At 44.8% G+C, this 21,928-nt stretch overlaps 2 protein-coding genes and 1 long non-coding RNA gene across 9 annotated transcripts in view; 1 reads left to right on the top strand and 2 right to left on the bottom strand.

The window, feature by feature from the left end:
* The window catches only part of IFT140 (intraflagellar transport 140), a 77,919-nt gene extending 67,278 nt beyond the window's left edge, over positions 1 to 10,641 (bottom strand). Inside the window, exons 1-5 of one of the 3 annotated variants that reach the window (XM_062626677.1) lie at positions 10,566 to 10,641; positions 7,724 to 7,899; positions 6,268 to 6,489; positions 1,504 to 1,625; positions 754 to 896 (exon numbers count right to left, since the gene is read on the bottom strand). In XM_062626677.1, the coding sequence (XP_062482661.1) occupies positions 754 to 896; positions 1,504 to 1,625; positions 6,268 to 6,489; positions 7,724 to 7,870 (634 nt within the window). In that variant the 5' untranslated portion in view covers positions 7,871 to 7,899; positions 10,566 to 10,641. Of the gene's footprint in view, positions 1 to 753; positions 897 to 1,503; positions 1,626 to 6,267; positions 6,490 to 7,723; positions 7,900 to 10,172 lie in introns of all 3 variants that reach the window. The other 2 variants (XM_062626676.1, XM_062626675.1) reach the window with 2 other exon arrangements.
* Positions 10,642 to 17,146: 6,505 nt separating this feature from the next.
* The window catches only part of CRAMP1 (cramped chromatin regulator homolog 1), a 50,698-nt gene continuing 45,916 nt past the window's right edge, over positions 17,147 to 21,928 (top strand). Inside the window, exons 1-2 of one of the 5 annotated variants that reach the window (XM_062626687.1) lie at positions 17,147 to 17,410; positions 19,375 to 19,721. In XM_062626687.1, the coding sequence (XP_062482671.1) occupies positions 19,376 to 19,721 (346 nt within the window). In that variant the 5' untranslated portion in view covers positions 17,147 to 17,410; position 19,375. Of the gene's footprint in view, positions 17,411 to 18,776; positions 18,939 to 19,374; positions 19,722 to 21,928 lie in introns of those variants that run through there. The other 4 variants (XM_062626684.1, XM_062626683.1, XM_062626685.1 and 1 more) reach the window with 4 other exon arrangements.
* Positions 18,320 to 19,901, bottom strand: LOC134167745 (uncharacterized). Its single transcript, XR_009966273.1, has 2 exons — positions 19,777 to 19,901; positions 18,320 to 18,564 (listed from the first exon to the last, which is right to left on the bottom strand). It is a non-coding gene; the product is annotated as an uncharacterized LOC134167745 (long non-coding RNA).

Below are 21,928 nucleotides of genomic sequence, written 5' to 3' on the forward strand. Positions count from 1 at the left end.
GCAGAAACAGCATAACTTAAACGTTTTTTAGAGTAGTTAACACTTGAATCGAGAGGATTACATACTCTAATCATCTATTAGACACATACTCATTACAATACTTGTCACACACATTCTGGTTTGGGTTCAAAGAGTTGGCAGGTTAGAGAAAAGGAAGGCATAATGAGAAAAACTGGGGTAGGATGCAAATGAGCTCAGAGCAAACTAGTAACCTGAACAGTAAAAGGACAAGACAAATGCCAGGGAAGAAAAAGTATTAGGAAGAAAGCTAACAAAACAGATACTCGGATTATTTTGCTCCCTTAGACTGAAGCATCATTTCCAGGCATGAGAAAAAAATGAAAAAGTAAAGTAATAATTTCTTTTCAAAGGTATGTTCTAGCAGCATTTGGCTATTTCTAGAAAACACCACAACACATGCATTATTTTGAAGCTTTGCACAAAATGCTGACAAGCTCTAATTTTATTTATACTTAGAGATCACTTTTCTTCAGGAACATGAGTAATCCAATACCTATGGTGTCCTTTTGGAAAGGACTCATCATGAAGATGCTAAAATGTTAAATTTAGCAATTTCTTCTTACAAATATTCTTCAACTCCTGTGAATACTCTTTTGGATAGATGGATATGATGGATATATAGGCATATTATAGATCTTGGACATATGGAAACAGGACTATTGTGCACTAGGCTATTTTGAAGCATTAAGAGAACAAATTTCCAGCAGACTGGAGAAGTAGTTTTGCTCTTACCATCTGACAAGGCAATAAAGAAGGACAGTCCTTCCTGGAGTCCCATTTTCAGAGGTGCTCCTGCTCCAGCTTTTCTCCAGTTAAACATATCCAAAGCCTTCTCATCACCACTCACAGCTGCTTTTGCCAGCTGTACAAAGTCTCTGCAAACAGATACTTGATTTCCATTTTCTTACATGACAGAATACTTTCCATCTCAAAGAATGAATGAGTAATTAATAAAACATATTGTAAAGAGAGAATAAGGATGTTTCATACACTGATTGGAAAAAGAAAAAATACTCAGAAAGATACAAAGCAAAACTTTTATACTAATTTTCATTTGAATTGTTTCACCTTTTTTTTTCCACAAGCATCCTTATTTTTACAGGGATATGAAACAGAAGTGGTGCAGACAAGAAAAAATACATTTTTCTATGGAGCTGTTTCCTATTTCTTGCTTGGAGAGGAAATAAATAATATTATTTAAGAAGTAACTTTAAAATTAATTATTCTTGCCAAAGATTTAATGGATAATTGTGTTTCAATGTGCTTTCTGCTTTTCACGATCAGTGACAGTTTTAATCAGAAAAACTAAAGGAAGAGAAGACAACAGCAAAAGAGAGAAAGGCATGAACAAAAGGAAGATCTGTTCCTGCATACATGACACAAATAGCTAACTACTAGAGAAGGAGAAGAACCTGAAAATAAATGACAGTCAGGAGAAGAACGTTTTATATATATATTTATACAAAGGTTTGTCTGACTTACTCGCCTGGAGGGGGTGGTCGGAAGACATAATGACACAGAGATTTTCCATACTCCTGTTTCAGCAGGGAAGGACCATGTACTCTTCCTCGCTGGTCCATTCTCCAGAGAACCAAGATGCCGTCCTAGAAAAAGACAACAATTAATTCATTACACTTTGTAAACAAATGAGAATCCAGATTCCAGCTACCCAGTGCACATACAAACCAACATTTTATTGACAGGATACACCTTTACTCTCATTTAGTTGACACATCTCCTACTTAAAACTAAGCTACAAAGAATAAAAAATACCTTTAACATTATATTATTTGCTTATTTAAAATCAAGTTATATCAAAAAGCTGGTTGGTTATACCCATTCTTAATAAAACAACACAGCCAGAACAATTAAATGAAACAGCCTTGGTTTTCCTCTGTAAGCAGCATATGCAAATATTTGTTTAGGTAACTGTCTTCCCACTTTTTCTTTGCAAGTAATCTGATTGCTAAAACAAAATATATTGAGAGAAAGGGTAGTAAAGCATAAGATTTGCATCCCTAAGTGCATATAATACTGAGAGAGATGAGCATGGGTGTATGACCATACACATGTGAAGTCACAGGATGCAGATAACCGAAGGGAAGAATTTCAGAATTTCTGGAGCTTCCAGTTCTTTCAGAGTAGACATTAAAGTACAACAAGAATTAATTTTTAGAAACAGAACTCAGCAACCAGAAAAATCATGGATGCCAAAGAAAGGGAGATAGGTTAGCTAACTGACTCAACAGCAGGCAATAGAAGCTGGTGCTCAGAGCCTGGCACATGTTCTGAGCACTCATTTTGCAGGTCCAGATCAGAGCACCAAACCCCTGGTGACTGAAGAGAATGGAGAACGCAGAGAAGCAAAAAGACAGTTCACCATGACATACACAGGAACCATTCCAAAAGTGATTTATGTTACAGCCTCACAGCTGCAATTTTAAGATAATTATTTATCTTGCTATTATGTTAGTGCTTAGGGAATTAGTGCTTAGGAAATTGCTTTTTGGAGGCCCTCTGTGCAAGCATTTCATGAAAAAAGCAGTAACAATTTGCACCATCAAGTTCAATCTCATTTTATTTCATTAAGATAGGTAACAGTAAAGAGGTATTATAATTTGTTCTATTTTTCTTTATTGTTTTCAGTATAGTCCTTCTAGAAGTGAAGCACTAGTAGCAGTGGTACACTCTAAGCACTCTTCGTCATCCTAACTAGAAGCCACATGAGGTGCAGCTGAGGCCTTCCAAGGTAACATTTCCTTTGCCTAAGAATCAAATTCTAATTTCTTTTCAGCAGTGAGATGATAATATTTATACCACTCAAAACTTTTTATTAAGTGCAGTGCTGTTTCTTACAATTTAAAGAATGTCCATTCAGAAAAAACAGTGGGTCATAGTGGTAGGTGACTCTACTTTGAAAGGCACAGAGGTACCCATCTGTTGGCCTGACCCAATCTCAGGGGAGGTGTGTTGTCTACCAGGGACTCAAATCAGGAATGTTGCTGAGAGGCTGCCTGGTCTAGTAAGCCCTCCTGACTATTACTCACTTCTAGTGGTCCATGTGGGTGCTAGTGATACAGACAGCAGTAGCCTGGAAAGCATCAAGGACTATAGAGCCCTGGGAAAGGTGGTTAGGGGCTCTGAAAGTTCATGGCCTGTTGGCTCCTCCTCTCACTTTTCCCTCAGCTTTAAATGTCACCAAATTCCAGGGACCCCAGCGAAGAACACCTGCACCATTTATAAGCTGTAGGAAAAGCCTGTAGCTTTATAAAACTGCTGTCACCCATCTGCCTCCTGTGTATTAATTCCTGTCCTCACTTGCCTCTTCTGTATCTCTGCAATTCCTGTGCTGCTCTTCACCTCTGTAGCTTTTCCTCTCCCATTCCTTCTCCAGCCCTCTACCACAATGCTCTGCCAGGGCACACTGGGGGCTTGCAAGCTCCCTCACACATAGAGACTGGCAGTGGCCTGAGGTGTGCCTGGGTACCTTGGGAAAGGCCACTGCAGGAGAGTAAAGCCCTGCAGCAGCATGGTGGGAATAGAAATGGAATCATGTCCCAGATCCGTGCTGGAATGAGGACAAGTGCCTAGCTCCAACAGAGCTACCTAGAACAACTCTGGTAAATGGGGGCATCGTCTATTCCATCTGTCCCCTGGGGGTGTCTGCTGGGGCTTGGGTGTGAGAGCTCTCATAGAAGACACATAGCCACTGGAGCTGGGGGCACAGAGATATGGCTTGGCAGCCATGCCTAGCCATCTCTCATATCTTGGCCTGCATCCAAAGGAGCACGGCCAGCAGGTCAAGCGAGGTGATGCTGCCCCTCTATTCTGCCCTGATGAGCCCCCACCTGGAGTAGTGCATCCAGCTCTGGAGTCCTCAGTACAGGAAAGACATGAATCTGTTGGAAAGTGTCCAGAGAAGAGCCACAAAGTGATCAGAGGGATGGAGCACCTCTCCTCTGAGGAAGGGTTGATAGAATTGGGTCTTTTAACCTTGCAGTTCTTAAAAGAGGCCCATAAGAAAAATGGGGAGACACTTTTGAGCAGGACCTGTTGTGACAAGATGAGGGCTGATGGTTTTAAACTAGAAGAGGGAATAGGCTGAATAAGAAAGTTTTTACAACGAGGGTGGTAAAACACTGGCACAGGTTGCCCCAGGAAGTGGTGGATGCACCATCCTTGAAGACCTTCAAGGTCGGGCTGGATGTGGCTCTGGGCAACCTGATCTAGATGAAGATGTCCCTGCTCATTGCAGGCAGATTGCACTACATGACCTTTGAAGGTCCCTTCCAATCCAAGCCATTCCATGATTCTATGATTCTGTGACCTTCTTTCCATTCCATTCTAGATGTCCCATCCTGTATCTAGATTAGCCTAGCTGCAAACTCAATTCTGAGTTTAAAGCACTTGAGATTGGGAATAAAGAAGCTCGTTATCTCTTCTGAGTGTGACAGGTTATAGAAAAGATGCCGAACTGGTCTGTTTTCAAATGGTATTTTTTCAAAAGGACAAAGAACATTGACCTCACCCTCTATGAGTTCATTCCAACTTGAGGTATTATGTGATTCTGTCCTATATCTTCCCAGTCATTCTTAACAACCCAAAGCTTTAGCTTCTTGTTATTTACCTTCTAAATAGACTTTCACTATAGAAAGCTCTCAGATCCTTAGGATCCTTTTGTGTGACTGAAACCTGGAAGTCATCCATGTTATTTGTTACTTAGAATACAAGAGCTTCTGATTTTCCAACTTCAAGGAGTTATTTCAAGATAATTTTCTTGCAACTCAGGATTTATGATGACTCAATATTCTCAGCTGAGCACTTGCAGTTACGAAGTCCCAGTGAAGATCAAACAGAAACCAAATCAGGGCCCAAATATTGATCTTCTTTCTAAGCCTATACCTCTAATATGAGCAGGATATGATCCCAGCAGTACACACCTAATGGAAACTTCCTGAATATCAACCTTCATGGGAAATACTTTAAAATTACAAGCTATTGTTTTTACACAGGAAATGAAGCACAGCCGCACACCAGACCATGGCAGAACACTGAGTGGGCCACACAAGGGATGGGCAGAGGGATCATCTTACAACTAGGCATGGGCTGCTGAACCAGCTATGTGCTATGCCTCACATGCCTGGTTCTGAGCAAGCCTAATTAGCTCAAGCTGGTCACACCACACACAGCTGTAGGCTTTTAAGGACCATGGACACCAGAGTACCTTGAGCTGTGCTCAGCTGTGTGTTTCAATGTTTTTTTGAGGGTAACACAGCTATTTTGCAATAATGAACTTTCTGGGTTCAGCTGTGCTGCTCTTCCATCTGTTGAGTTTAGTAGTTCCAACTACAGCAATTGAAACTACATAAAATTGAAAACCATTCATGCCAACAGATGCACTGGCTTTGTTTTGTCATGTTAAGGTACTCGTTTAAAACCACTGCTTATTTGCCGTTAATACTCTCATCAGAGGAGCAGTTAGGATAAGTCAATAAAATGTTATATTTCCCTGTAAGAACAGCTATATCTGTTTTAAGATGACTTCATTACTGTGATCTTACACCAATTAAATTAATCTGAAAAAGAAGTTCGCTTATAAATATAGGGTTAATGTAAGCTGTGGCTACATTAATGCGTTATCTCCATATAAATAAGGCCTCAGCTACCCCATCCATTAAGTAGCCTAAGCCCTTATCTACTGCTCAGCATATACTGAGATTAGATATGCTTTTACTTAAAGATAAATGGATAAAACAGCAATAAGTACTGCAGAAAAAGTTAAAACGTTGGGATTTTATTTTACTCCCTAACAGTTTATATTTGTACCTAAAGTAAGGAAATCTATCTCCACCACAACTATCCCTTCTCGTAACAATCCATTCCATAATCCATGGACTCTTCATTAGGGACTGTAGTGATAGGACAAGGGGTAACAGGTTCAAACTTAAACAGAAGTTTAGGTTAGATATAAGGAAGAAATGCTTTACTGTGAGGGTGGTGAGGCACTGGAATGGGTTGCCCAAGGAAGCTGTAAATGCTCTATCCCAGGCAGTGTTCAAGGCCAGGTTGGAGAGACTCTTGGGTGACATGATTTAGTGTGTATTGACCCAGCCCATGGCAGGGGGGTTGGAACTAAATGATCTTAAGATCCTTTCCAACCCTAGCAATTCTATGATCCTAACCCCTTCCCATCCCAGGGTTTGCAACACTGCGTTCAAACACAGATTTGGAATTTCAATCACTCACCTTGTCACCAGACACAAGGCGGGTACCATTTGTGCTCCAGTTCAGGACTGTGATGGTGGCATTATGATGTGGTGGCACAGCATGGTGCTCCTTGTCTTGTTTGTTAAGTATCATGACTTCTCCCGTCTCCCAGCCTGCTGCAAGAATGGGTCTGGAAGGATGCCAGGAAAGTGATGTGACCTGAAAGCTTCTCTCAACATGTGTATCAGACACATGTTCTCCCTGCAAATGAAAATAAGTGCAAGCTCAGTGCAGTGGAAACTCAGTACGAGGGTCCTGCTAAACCTTCAGATTCACTTCCCAGTCAACAAGATATTTTTCTATGATAAGCGACTGGCATGTAATAGAGCCTTCTGAAAGAGATATGAAGTGGCTACACAAATTCTCTTTGCAGCTGTTTCACATGCATAAAATTGTGCTACAATATGTAGTACATCCACTTGAAAACCGTTAATGAAAACACAGCAGTGTTAAGTGATGGCCTCCCTCTGCTTTTCCAGGCTGTTCTTCCGTCACAGCACCCAGGAGCACCTCTCGCTGAATATCAAGCTTTTACTCCTATATGATGGGTAAGAGGCTTTGAGTACATTTCAAGGAAAAAACAAACAAACTTTTGAAGAAGAATAAAGCACTTCAAAGAGGACACAGAATAATCTAATGCTTAAGCAGCTTTTAAAAGTAGACCCTCCTATGTGCATAGTCTGCAATAAAATTTCAGGCAAATCATTTAACCTCTCTGTGCATTTATTTTTCCATTTGTGAAATTTGGGTGACAATTTTTCATAATACCCATTGAAAAGTGTATATTTTACAGGCTACTTCTATTACAGACTGAAACATATCCATTACATCTGCTGCTGGATAGCTTGTAGTGCCAGTTCCCTAATATCACTTTTTGCCTGAAAATTATGCAAGCCAAAGTCCTACACAAGCCTCTTGTGTAAAGTTTAGAGTAGGCAAAGGAAATATTTGTTTAGTCAAAAATCATACTAGGAAGCTACCTACTCAAATGGAACAAGCTGAGTCTAGCACATCACCTCAGTCTTCAGGTGGAAGAATTATTTTCTTTTTTTAACTTCTTAGTACATTTTATTCACAGATTTTCTCTTTAAAATAAACAAACAAACGAAACAAAGCTTGTGACCATTTTACTTGTAAGCCTGAAATTCTCATACTGTGAGAAGTAAAAAGCAAATTGGTAACTATCAAAAACAAGACCTAAAGTCTGCAAAAATTAAATTTCAATAGAAAGATCAATTTATGAAGACTTTTTAATAAAATACATTTAATCAGTAGCCAATTCATCTGACAAGTCCTATATAGCATGGGACATGAGTAATAAGTAAAATCCAGAAAGAAGGATTCAAAGAGCACAAGTAAGGCTGGAATTAAAAACATGAAGTTTCAAACCAGCAAAATGATATTAAGCCCAAAAGTAAAGCTGCTGCTGAGTTACCTGCTCCAGGTAGATATCCACACAGCCCCCAGATGCTGTGCTGACAGAAGCCACTGCCAGGAGCGGGTGCAGGGGGTGCCACGCTATGTGAGAAGTGGATGTAACTGAATCTGGAGCTTGTATTTGGTGATCCACATACACAGCCATGACAACAGAGTTTGTCACAGGCTGCAAGCCTGTACAAGGAAAACACACATGCTTAACTATATAACATACATAGTTATTCTATATTATAGCTATATGTAATATATATAGTATATATAATAATAAGTATACTTAAAAATGGGGGGGAAATAAAGCTGCAGCATCATCATGTTAATACACACGACAGAGACATGAAAAAGGTTATAGTGGTAGTTTTAAAAACACAGAGGAACACTGAGCCTTGTAGGCTGTAGCCTCATCGTGCACACAGAATGGTACCAACCTCTTACCAGTGGCTTGTGCTGGCTTATTTCAGAGGACTCTGAAAATATTTCAGAGGACTTATTTCAGAGGACTCTGAAATAACTCAGAATTTACCAGAAAGCTACTTACAATTCTTCATATCCAAAGGTGTCAACTAATGTACATTCAAAGCAATTTTATGTTGTAAAGTCTCATAGTCTCATATCAGGGCTTTCAAAGTAAGTTTTAACAGCTGTCACCACCTTGGAGCTTGTACTGCTGAAATTACACAAGATTAGTTTAACTCATACTGTCTGTTACCTACATTTGAACTGTTACTTACATTTGAATGAAAACACTCAGTAAGTGCTGACATTCCAAGGAAAACCTGAAAGCAGTGCTCTTGTCAGAGTTGTGTGTCAAAAATGGAGATAGTCACTCCATAACACATGGAGATGGTCTTCGGGATTTCTGTTGCGTGATTTGAGTGGCTGGGTTTCAGTAGCAAAATAGACTGAGAAAACCACCTCCAGTTATTAGCAAATAATGCCAAGACACAGTGAAAAAACATACACACAAAAAAACTGTGAAAAGTTTAAGACTCCCTTGACATTTCAGGGGAAGACACTTTTTCTTCTGCAGCCAGACCTGCAGTTCTATTCGGCTGTCACCAGCTGGAACCTGAAGCAGAATGTAAAATGGACACAGACTCTTGTTTTAAAGTCTCTTTCCTTCAAATATGCTATCAGTGCTTAAAGTAAATATTTTGCTTTAAGAAGTCTGTCTTCCCAAAATAAAAGAAAAATTAAATCTGATTCAGCACCTTTGATTAGCCTGGTTAGAAAGGTGGGGAACATTTTTAAATAGACATTAGGAAGTTGCTCTTCCCTGTGAGGGTAGTGAGGCACTAGCACAGATTGCCCAGAGAAGCTGTGGCTCTGGGTTGGAAGGGATCTTAAAGCTTATCCAGTTCCAACTACCTGCCATGGGCAGGGACACTATCCATTAGACCACATTGCTCCAAGCCCTGTCCAACCTGGGTTTGAACACTGCCAGGGATGGGGCAGCCTCAGCTTCTCTGGGCAACCTGTGCCAGCACCTCACCACCCTGACAGGGAAGAGCTTCTGCCTAAGGTTTCATCTCAATCTCTGCTCTGTCAGGTTAAAGCCATTCCCCCTTGTTCTGTCCCTACAGGCCCTCTCCAGGTTTCTTGTAGCCCCTTCAGGCACTGGAAACTGCTCTAAGGTCTCCCCTTAAGAAGCCCTCTCTTCTCCAGGCTGAACAAGCCCAGCTCTCTCAGCCTGTCTCCAGAGCACAGCTGCTCCGGCCCTTGGAGCATATTCATGCCATCCTCTGGACCTGATCTAATAGGTCTATGTCTTTCTTGCACTGAGGACCCCAAAGCTGGATGAACACTTACCCCAGGCGAGTCTCACCAGAGCGAACAGAGAGGCAGGATGCCCTTGGCTTTCTGGGCTGTGAGCACACACTACGAGCTCACATCCAGTTTTTCATACAGCAGTATCTCTTTTCCTTCTGCACAGGGCTGCTCTCAATCCATTCATCCCCCAGCCTGTACCAATACTAGTCACTGCCCTGACCCAGGTGCAGGACCTTGCACTTGGCCTTATTGAACTTCATGAGGCGAACTGCCCACAGAGAAAAGAGAGGTTCAAAGTCTTTCTCTGTCCCTATTCTTAACTGGCCAGACACGAGCGGGCTCTAGTCCAGACATCATACACCATACCATTGTGGCCTGTGCTTGGGATATCAGATCCTTTGGGGAAATCAAGCCTTATTTCTGGGTTTATCAGTTCACAGGTCATACGACACTAATAGCGGGTGGTTTTCCTGACAAGACTTGACAGTTTTGTATGAAAAAAAAAATATTTTTTCGTCTTATAACCCCTACCCATAATAAATGCAATTAAAATTCTAAAATAGCTAGCCCCAGAAAAAAAATCAAATATAAAACTGAGTTACGCTACAAAACGATGCCTAACGACTAAATAGCGCTTTCTCTAACTAGCCAGGTAGGAGGAGTAAACAGTAAAAGCCTGCCTGAATCCTGAGAGCGCTGGTAAGAAGATGGAGCAGGGACGGCGCGGGGACAGGCCCGGCCCACGACACAAGCCCCGCCGTGTCCCCGGCCGAGCTGCGGTCGCCACCGCATGGAAGGACGATGGGCTCCGAGAACCCGTCACAGTCACAGCAGTTCCGAGGCCGCAAACACGCGGGTCCCGCCTGCCGGCAGGCCCGGCCTCTCCCGTTACAGCGCCTGCCATCCATGGCCCGGACGCCTCGGAGTCTCAGGCTGATCGCGACCGACCCCGCGCCCGTAGACCAGACCCGCACCGACCGGGAAGAAGCCGGCCAAGCCGCGGAGGGCTCCCAGCGCCTCCGCTCAGGCCGGCCCCAGCGGGCCAGCCGCCCCCCCCAGCAGCTCTTACCCACCGGCAGGCCCGGAGCGCGGCCAGGCGCCGAAGGCCGCAGTCGCTCCGAGATGCTTTGCGTTACCCCTGACAACGGAGAGAGCTCGGCACGGAAACTGCCGACCTGGGCCGAAGAGTCACGGAAACAACCGAAGCCGTCCCCTGGCACAGCTGAGACAGACGGAAAGTGCCGAGTGAGACAAGGAGGCACAAAAGTACAAAAGGTGTGAGAAAAGCAGAATAGAAGGACAGGACCTGGGATGGGGAGTATCCAGGAATAGCAGATGTCCATGATGAGAGCAGTTAAACTAACTGATAAGTAGAAGGCCAGGATGATTGCTATGTCTGTAATGTTAATTAAGCTTGTTGGGAAAAGTAAACGACCCTTAAAGACCACCACATTTTTGTATGCATGCCGGAAACTTTTTGGAAAATGATGTAATATGCTCAGTGACCATATAAGGATGACCTGTATAGCAATTTGGGGACACACGTTAGGAGGAGCTACCCCCGTGTCTCCCGGCGCCGCAATGAAGAATACTTGCTTGTCAACTTGAAACTCTGTTGGCGAGTTTGTTTCTGGAGTTTTCTCCAAATCACGAGCTCCTGGAAGCGGAGATTCCATCACAAACACACCAAGCCCCAATGCGACACACTGATCCATCCGGGACTTGGTGAAATACAAACACAACTCAGAACCGTGCGTGATTGCACAGCCCAGAGTATATCAGCTTCTCCAGAGCTTTTGTGGGAAGAGGAATTGGGTAACTTTTTACGATAGTGGCCAAATTTTTCTAGTAACATCTAGTGACATACTGAATTGAGAGCAGCCCTGAGGAGAAGGACTTGGAGATACTAGTCAATGAGCAGCTCCCCATCACCAGACTTCAGTGAGAGCTTGTGCCCAGAACCCCCTGTATGCTGGGCTGCATCCCCAGAGCATGAGCAGCAGGTCGAGTGAGGGGATTCTCCCCTCTGCTGTGGTCTGGGAAGACACACACCCCCCCCACCCCACCCCCCCCCCCCGCAGTCCTGCATCCAGCTCTGGGGCAACAACACAAGAGGGACATGGAGCTGTTGGAGCAAGTCCAGAGGAGGCCACTGAGATGCTGCAAGCGCTGGAGCAGCTCTGATGTGGAGACAGGCTGAGAGCTGGGTGATTTCTGTAATGACATTTGTAAACTCTGTGCTAGTTCGAGTTTTTTTTTCACTGGGTAGGCCTGTGCATGATTTACACAGTATTACAATTGAACACTCTTTCATGGACACCCCCTTGTCGTGGGGAAAGAGCTTACATGCTTTTGTGAGGTTAGGAGCTATGCTGGTGGTGGCATATGCATGTGGTAGGGTCTCCCATGCCAGACAGGTCTCAACTGAAGGGTCAGACAAAGTGTGTCCATGGGCAGGATGGGCTTACTAGCCTTCAGGCAACCATCCTAGAAGGACAACTCAAACCCAGGCAGATGGAGCTCGTTTAGCTCTGTAACACCATCCATCTAAGAAAATGATACTCTAATCAAACCTACTACGTGAGGACTTTGCTGTCACCATCCAAGCTCCCTAGGCCCTGGCAGATAAACCTCAGGTGTAAAGGGTGGGGCCAGTTCGGTGCACGCTGTGCCTCACCTAAAAAATCCACTGCACAGGCCTGAAGGGTTTACCCACACTTGCAAAGGCCTGTAGCAACAGGCGAGGGACGAAGATGTACTGGAAGTCACAGACCCAACCCTGCATGCAGACAGTTCAGGAGATTGGTTGCTCCATAAGGCCATTGCCTCCTTTGAGAACTCACGCAGAATTAGTCTCAAGGAGAAGACAACCTAGAAAGAATCGCGCCCCGCCTATACCACCCAAGGAGACCTTTCACTGTGCTTTTTGCAACCAGATTTGCCTGTCCCACATTGGCCTTTTTAGTCATCAGCGCCCTTGTAGTAAGTGTGGGTAAAGCCCTTCCCAAATCTTCATTCGCAAAGTCAAGCCATGGCAATTTAACAAAAGCTTAATGGCTTTTAAAATGTTGATACGAGCTGTAGTTGCCAAGTCACCCAGTACTGTTGTCAGTGCTCTTAGAATGAAACTATTCCATTTGCGTGTGAAATTAATGTAGGAAAGATGTATTTAGTGTGTGTGGTGTAGTGTTGGAGTGTTTCTAAGCAATTAAGACCTCCCTATGCACAGTTTTCTGAAATCTATATTCTGCTCCAAATTGTACCAATTCTTAGCTACCATTCCTCTTTCACAAATTATTAATACTGAAGATTGCAGAAGCCATCATTTGTGCATTAGATGAAATTGTGTGTTGTTTTTTTCTCTTCCCATTCTGTGCAGTGGGGCTCTCGGAGAAACCTGCTGGCTGTGAACACCACCAGCTCTGTGGTGATCCTCAGTGAGCAGGCCATGTTGTCTCATTTTCACCAGCAAGTAGCCATTGTACAGGTGTCTCCCAGCCTATTTAACGTAACCAGCATCAGCAGAGGAACCACACACAATCTTCATGTTGATATGAATGTTAATGGAATCTTCGCTACTGAGGTTAATTGTTTTGGGTTTTTATTCATTTGCTTGATCAATTGCCTAGTTAAGTGTATGGAGACCAATTTTATAAGTCTTTAATATAACCTCTCTTTGATATTCAGTTTATTATGTTATGGAAGTCTTATTATGATAGTAGCAATGATGCTGTGGTGGAGCTGATTTTTCATACAGCATAGTGACTTAGTAATTCCCTAGGCACTGACCAGAGAACTTCTGGATTACCAGAAGCCTTCCAACCCAAGATAGAGGGGTACTAGTAAATGGTGGTGATTGTGTGGAAGGTCTGGCTCTGTTATGCATGAATTCCTGTATGATTCAAAAGAAACTGATTGTGTATATCCTTTTCCTTTTTTGATGGTTTTAGGATGCTGTAGTATTCCGGAACACAAAGCAAGTTACTGCCTTTGAGTGTGCAGGAGATACCTTCAGAAGTGCAGGTAGGACTTAGAATGATCAGAATTAACATGGTTCTCTTCCTCCAAAGTTATAAATACTCCTCACTCATGATAGCTGATGGACTGTGATCATATACACAAGTTGAAAAATATACAGCTAAGTCAAGTAAATTAGATTTTTTTTCTATTATTAATTTCCCCTAAAAATTTCTGCCTTGAGAAACAGGTTATTCCATCATTCCCATCCAAAATCTTGAGCTCTTTTAAGACCCATCAAGTGTTTCCTGTTTCTTAGCATAATCAAAAGCATTGCAAAAAGTTGTCAACAATCACTGTTCTTTTATCTCCTGTTATGTAGGATTAAAGTAGTCTAAAGGATTAACGGTTAATAAAGGAATATTCTTAAAATAGAGAAGGAGGCGTAAGTAGGGAGAAGGAAAATTAGAACTAGACCTCACTTCTCTTCTATTCCTTCACACACACTCCCCACCTTTGCATTCAGCCTTAGCAGCCACCTGTACCCAACATATTTTCAACAGAAAGAATTCAAGACTCAATCCTCATTCCGCTGTCGCCTCCACAATCATTTGCAATTCCTCTGATGTCACAACACTACTACACAGATGCGAAGCTGCCAAACCTCTGGCACAGCTGTGACCAACAGTTTCTGCTTGCACTACTTATGTTGACTCCATCCAAGTGTGACATAGTAATTCATGTGTTTTTTTCACACCATTTCTCTTTGCCAAGGATACAGGAATTACCTGAATACTTCTGACCAAAAAAAAAAAAATAAAAGATCAGTTTTTTTAGCAAGTAGGAAAAAAAAAAAAAATGGTGGGAGGTAAACTACATTAAAATACACTGTGTCTCTTCCAGATCTTAGTGATAGGCTTTATCCAGAGAGACAAAACACTGGCTTCGCACCTTCTTACCACTAAATCAGTGATTTGCTCTAGAACAAATTATTTGCTGAGCAGCAGAACTGACAAAGTCCTGTTTCCAGCAGCTTTCCATTTTTTCCCTTATGAGGCATCAGCTCTAACAAAGTCATTCATGGCATCTCTTCTTGGTGGATTCCTGGACATGTAATGCCAACATTAGCTGACTCAGGCGGCACTCCCACAGTCCAGTCAGTAATTCACTTCTTGGCTCTGTCCAGCTTACTGTTTGCCCTGTGCCCGTTGTATTTTTGATATCATCATACCTGAGTCTTTGAGCAGACCATATATGAAAATGTCTTGTTTTCTCAGACAACCAGGCTAATGAGAAAACTACTGTAACTGCATAGAGTCACAGTACAATCAAGTACAATTGCACACAGTACAATCAAGTCAGAACTACCTGGCCAGTAGGAGCCTTAAGCCATTGTCTAGTCCATCATCCCTTTCTTGGCTGGAAGAAAAATAATCTAAAAATCCCCCAAACTGCTTCTAGTCAAGTGACCATTTTTACAGCTTTCATAATTGCCTGGTTCAATGTTACACAAAATTTTGCCCAGTAAGTAAACAACATAACCCTACTTGTGCAGGCTTAGCTGGAAATTAAAGTTTCCTGCCCTCCAATATTCAACAGAGAAGCCGTGTTGTAAAAGAATACTATCCCAATTAGACAAATGAACAGGGCACCCTAACATCTTCCCTTCTGCACTTGTAAAAGATGTCTAACAGCTCTGAGTCCCGGAAGTTCCAGGACAGGCTAAGAGCAGGCAGCAGTAGTGTAGTCATACACACTGAATTTCATCCCTTCCTCTAAGGGCTTGACCTTACATGCTGAGAAAAAAAAAATAAAGTTGCATGGTTAGGTGCTTCCTATTTAGTAAGTCATAAAGGATCAACAACAAAAGTCTGACCTTCAGTTTAAATCCTCTTACCTGAATGTGAAAGAACTTCTTAGTAAAATGAAGATCATCCATTATCACTTGCCAGATTGAACAACTTGCCTTTTAGGAACAAATGAGTTATGAATGGAATGTAGTGGCTTCTAAGTAACCTAAAAGGAAAATGCAGGACAACATCTGCTATATTGGCTTCTGACAACTAAGAGCTTTGGAAAAGCATTTTCACGTTATAATGAATGTAATGATCATGCACATTAGATGCAAAAGTAAAAACACCTCAATATAAACCAAAAGTATTAACTTTGTCCTTCTGATGGATGTTCTGCATTGTGTGCTCTATTTCTATTAAAAGGCAATTTCTTATTCATACCTTAAAATACATAGGATGTGCAACAAATCCAGGTTAACCTTCTTGCCTAGTCTAGAAAACCCTGCCAACAAACACTGAAAGACAATATGCATTTTGTACCCATGCAGGTCCTCAGAAGGGGACTATGGCATTCTTTCCCTGCTGTGACAGGCACAACATTTAAAAATCATCTAACGTTCTTCCCACAAGGGATTTATTAAGGAAATAAAATCTCATGCAGTTGTAGATTTTTTTTGAAATCATTCTGACAGTTAACATGAAGTCACCACATCAAGGTATCAGAGGGCAGTGACTGGAAAACAGGCCAAAACCCAAAATGTTAGGTCAGCAAACAAAATTCACCCTTTAATTCAGTCCATTACTGACTGAAGCTTCGTAACCTGGTAGACAGTTGACTGAAAACCCAGATCCCAGTGAAGGGCAACTGCAGATGTGCAAACTTTGCGGAAGGGCCGGGACTGTGCACACACACAGCCTTCCCAGGAGATGTCGCCTTTATCATTTCAGGTGTTATTTGTAACCTCTACGAACCACAAAGAGCTTATTAACATCTCTAATTAACACCGATATCCATCAAGAAGCGCGCTGTGAGGCGCGGCCTCAGCGGTATCGCTCCTCTCCTACAACAGCAACGAGAAGCAATCGGTTCTTCAACCAACACCATGGAGCCGCCAAGAGCACGCTGCGGCATGATGCTCTGTACCAAGCCTCGCGCCTCTCCGGTGGGCACCGTGGCACTATCCCTGCTGGCTCCAAGGAGAGCATAGACAGCCCTGGGGAGCGCAACCACGGGCCCTGCACCGCAACCCAGCTTCGCCTGGGCCAGCGGATCTCTCTGGGCTAGCGGAGCGCCGCATCACCTGCATAGCCAGGCTAAGCCCCAGCACCAGCACCAGCTGCAAGGCCCTGGGAAGCTCAGCTGCCCTCCTCCGTACCGCAGAAGGCCCGCTTTCCCGACAAGCAGTACAAGCAACGCCACATGCCGTGATCCGAACTACCATTGGTCAGGCAGCTAGTGATTTATCGGAGTCTGACCAATGGCAGCCCCGACAGCAGCCAAGGCCCCAGCCATACGACCCTCAATTGGTTTTTCTTTCAGCCAATCAGCCAGCTGTTGGGATTCGCCTCCGCCGCTGCCTCTCCCTTTGCGCTCAGCGGCCATCTCCCCACCCGCGCCGCGCTTTGTTTGGCTTGCGGGAGGGCCCCGGCCCCGCCTCCCGAATCGCTCCCGCTTGCTGCCAACCAATGGGGCGCCTTGTTTGGGGTGCGGGGTGGAGAGCGCCGGCGCGCTCAGCTGGGCTCGCGGGCTGCGTCCTGTCCCGCCCCGCGGCCTGGTGCAGGGTGACGGGGAAGCGGAGTCGCCGCAGCCTGAGTGCGGCGCGATCCTGGAGCTCACTGCGGCCCAGTCCCGGGCGCCAGAGAGCAGCGGGTGTGGGGGGCAGGGTTTTCAGGCCGAGGGGGGAGCCGGCGGTGCCAGGACTGCGGCTTCGGAGGAGCGTGGGGAAGAGAGATCGCCTCCGCGGCCGGGAGCGGGGCTGCCGCTGCCAGCAAAGCTGGGAGGGTCTCTGGGGCCCGCGGTGGCTGCAGGTCGTGCTGGCCCCCTCCCGCGCTGGCGGGTCTGGGGCGCAGCCTGGGGGTGCTTGGGGCTGCGGGTGCCCGAAGACCTGAGCCAGCCGCCGGCGTGGGAGCTGGAGCGCGGAGGCTGCACGGCGGCGTTGATGCGGCAGGTGAGGCCCGGAGTGAGGGACGGGGCCTCCTGTGGGGTGGAGCGGGTTGGGAACGATGCGGAAACGGCGCCCTGGGCCCCGTGGGGTCTGCCGTGTCCCGGGGGCACTGGCCTGGCCAGGCCTGGCTCTCCTGTCTAGGCCATTAATCAACCGGGAGCGGCGGCCCCGGGGCCTGCGGGGAAAGCGTCCTGCCTGAGGGGAGCTGAGCGCCGTAGGGTACGGCGGCCGAGTAGAGGTCTAGGGGACCAAAGCTAAACTTAAAATCAAGAAGATTTAAGCCTTATTTAAGTGAAGGTTTTGAGCATAGACTGTCAAAGTGGGAAGATTTTTGTCCTCAGTGTAACTGAAATCACTGCAAGGTTTTTTGTGGTGTGGAGAACAAGTTTGTGTCTGTAATTAGGGACTTGTCATCTCGATAGTTAAGTGAGTGTTAATACAAGTTTAGAGCCATAGTTCAAATCGGTCTACTGAGTGTTTGCAAATAATGGAGCATTGCCCATTCCAGTTCTGAATCGATTTAGTTGAAAATCATTAGAGGGAAAAGCAATATTTTAATGGTAGAAATACAACCCATAAACCGAGATTTCACCAATTTTCACACCGTGCAAAGCTGATGCATCTTGCTTATTCAAAACAATGCTGTTTTTGTGTCAGGCTCATCCATAGCAATCCCAGCCTTTGTGATACTCAGCATTTCCTTCTTTTGTTCGTTTTTACCTTTTTCCCCCTCTGTTAAAGATGGGCTGTGGCTCTTGCTCTGGTGACAAGGCAGCTGCTCCTTGCTGATTTGCTGTGAGTGGTTTCCTTCTTGGACATTGACTTCTTGCAGATACGGTGTAATATTTTCACTCTTTTAAGTGTAAAAAGCCCAACAACCAGTTGTTGGGTTTTAGCACCTAATATAATTTAGTGTGTGTGTCTGGTGTTTTGTTCCAAGCATTCAAAAAACCCCAAACTGTGGAACTGAGGGGATGTATGAAGTGAAGCACAGGGTGAGTGGTCAAGTTCCGATGGTGGATGTGATTCAGGTGATGCCTCTCTGCTGGTCCAGCAGTGGTCCTCCAGCACATGATGGTTTAAAACAACTTTTCTGCTTGGCTCCATCGAGGTGAGGGAGAAGAAGCCGCAGCAGATGCCTGCGGAGTTTGTCGCCCCTGAAATTAAAGAAAATAAATGGGGTTCGCGTCAATAACATGACGAGCCCTCGAGCCCGAGCCTCCGGGGATGCCGCCTCGAGGACGCGGGGACAGGCGCCCGGGCCGCGGCGCGGTGCTGTCGGCCGAGGAGGTGGCAGGGCGCGGGGCAGCCCCTCGGGGAGAGGCGGAGAGGTGCTGGGGGGGGGGGGGCGGCTGGAGCTTTTAGCTAGCCTCCTCCAGTCCCAGCCCCAGAGACAGCCACACACGCACGGAGGAGGAGAAGCCGCAGCGCCTCGGAACATGACCCCCCCCCCCCGCGGCGGGCCGGATCGGCTCGGCTCCATGGTGAGGAGGAAGAAGAACCCCCCGGAGCCCGAGGAGCCGCGGAAGGGGTAGGATGGGGGGCTAGGCGCCGGCTCGGCCACGTTGTCCCGCTCCGCTCTGCCGGTCTCGGCGGCTGCTTTCGCCTTTCCTCTTGGCGGCTGTCGAGCGCTTCCCCACGCCCGAGTTTGGCCGGGCGATTTTTCCGCCAAAGGCGCCCAGAAGCCCTTCGGGAGGGTGGCTGAGGGCTGCCGGGGGAGCCCGGCTGTCTTTTGGGGCGGTTTGGGGGGGGTTCCGGCGGGGCATTCCCCCTCCCGCCCTCGGCACAGGTTGTTGGGTCGGGACAGCAAACGAAAGGGGATTTAGTAACAAACAACGGCGGCCATGTTGAGAGGAATTTCTGCAGCTAAACTTCTCCCCTCGCAGACCAGGGATTTCTCCCCTTCTCTGGGTTGCTCCCTGTCCTCACTCTGTGTCCCCCTCTGTTCTCTCTCTCCTCCCCAACAGGATGACAGTGAAACTGGGAGAGAGCGGCAGGGAGGAAGGGGTGAAAAAGCTGGGCAAGAGAGTAGGAGGAGATGAGGAGTCCCTGGAAGAAGAAGGGGCAGGAGGAGGAGAGGCAGCTCCAGGCAGCAGCAGCACAAAGAAAGAAGATAAGATTATTAACAACAGCACTCACAGCAGCCCCGCACCGAGCCCCAGCTTGTCACAGGCCCCGACCTCCCTTCAGCCCGCTCACAGTCAGGACCAGCATCATTTTCTTAGGTCCAGCGTCAGACCTCAGAGCAAGAGGCTGAAGAAGGATTCCCAGGCATCCTCCTCAGTTGGCAGCAGTGCTGCTGCAAAAAGCAAAGGTACAGTGTATTGGCACCCTTAAAGCACACAGGGAAGGGGTTGAGGGGCGGTCACCTATGGGCTTGGGGGGTTGTCATTCTCCTCCATCTTTTGTCTGGTTTGGTGGAAGGTGTTTTGGGGCTTGTTTCTCGCACTAGCTGAAGTCTTCTTTGTGTCCCAAGGCTTCAGCTTTTCTGCTGCCCACTATCCTCTTTGCACTTCCAGAAACAGCAGGGGGGTTGAATGTGTTTGTGAAGCAGGAAAAAAAAAAAATCTATATTATTGAAGCAGACCATTAATTCCTGCATTTCACCTCTTGAGTTTTAGGAAATTGCTGTATTTTGGTTAGGAAATTAGACTGTAGCTAGCTGTGTCATCAGGTGGCTGCGCTCCGAATTCTGTTCTAGGATAACAACAAAATATTGGGTACTAGTTAAAAAAGGGGAAAAAGCCCAACCCCCAAGACGTTGTTGATTTTCTCCAATTATTTCTTTTTATGACGGTTTTACTAAAGAATTATATTGGAAGCAGCTAGGAAATACACATATTGACATGTTTGTTTATAAGGTTTTGTGAGTTCTGCATTACTGTTTTAGAACAGTTTGGGCATTTCCATGGAATTTGAAATTTTATTAAGGTTATTTTGCACACATCTGAATGTCATGTACATACATACACGCATGCTTTGTCACTTTAGCATTGCAGATAAGAATTTGTGGGTTTTTCAACTCTTGTTTCTAGCTCAAAACCAGAAGGATGTTTGAATGTCTTGGTGCTATTGTGTGTGCTCAGCAGTTACTGGATGACATCTGGCACTGTATTGAGCTATGCCTGAGACTGATTTTTTGGATACCTCCTGCAAACATACTTGGGTGTTATTGTCTGATAAGTTTTAAGGAAAACAACTCCTTGAGATTTCTTCAACATTTGAAATAACATTTACTCTTGTCTGCTAAAATGGAATCTCCATGTGCCTTGGAAATTTTCTTGCTCCTTGGTCCATTGCAGTGGCCTGCACATGAGGTCAACCTAGTGGATTGTGATGGTTTTAAAGCAGTCCCAGTTGTGGTATTTTAGTTATTGCCATATCAACACAAAATTATTGAACTTGGTTCCTTGATGGTTAGTGTATGTAATTGACTAAAGTATTTTTTTTTTTTTTTTTTAGTATTTTAGTAAGTCCTCTTTAATCTCTTAAACTTTTTGTTTTAAGTAAGGAACTCCTGTGTGTAATGTTAGAGGGCAGAACTGAAAGGTGTACTTAGTTTTTCTCCTGGTTGCATTAAACCAAATAAGCAGATGGCATGCCCAGGAGCACTTAACTACAGATCATTATTTCAAGGGTTGCAAGTAGAATTAAATTCGAGGAGGTCTTTCTTTGGGGTACATGTTGTCTGTGATTGACAAGTTGAATATATGCATTTGAAATTATTCCATTGCTCTGGAAGTGTACACGTGTGTGAAGAAAACACATTATCTTTGTGCATGTGTATATTCATGTCTGTATATTTGTACATAAACATTCAGTGTCAGTTTTTAGAGCATCTTAGTTTTAGAGCAGGTCCAGTTTTCGAACAATTAACTAGGTGTATTGACACAATTGTAAGGCAAACTTTGTTTATTTTGCAATTCAGATTCCAAAATAATCCTATTAAAATTATATACAGAACAGAAAATGTTATTTCAGTAACTGGTCACAGATCATGTTTGTAATCACTGTACTTGACTGTGGTGTCAGGTTTGGAGAAGCTTCTTAAATCCCCAGAAGTGACAGCCAGTGATAGAACTATGGTTGTGATTTCACTTTTTGAGTTGTAAGACCAGCTACAGCTCTGCCTGGCTAGTTTTGGTGTGAATGCACTAAGGTTGACTTCTCTGATACTGTTGAGATTCTGTCAGATCTTGGAGAACAGGGCCACAGAGTGGAATCCATTCTAATCTGAGTTCTTTATATTCAGGGATGCATACTGAGAGGTTTTCCAGGCTTGTCTGAATTCCCCCTAATGAAATGTCTTGTGATCAGAATTGATAGGGCTGAATAAAATGCCTCACAGAGTTAGCTTCCATAGGGAGCTAACAGAAGGGCGAAGATTTCTCATAAATATTGGACTTAAGTCCTTCCATCAACTTTCTCCTCCCCTTGTAAGTACCAAAATAGTAAAAAGTTCAAATGCCTATGCTTTCGATCAGCTCTGAAAACTGGCAGCTTTTCCATTTTGCATGTCAC

Source organism: Pezoporus occidentalis, unplaced genomic scaffold (assembly GCF_034315485.1).
Source record: "Pezoporus occidentalis ecotype Australia unplaced genomic scaffold, CSIRO_AGI_Poc_V1 ctg297, whole genome shotgun sequence".
Lineage (NCBI taxonomy): Eukaryota > Metazoa > Chordata > Aves > Psittaciformes > Psittacidae > Pezoporus > Pezoporus occidentalis.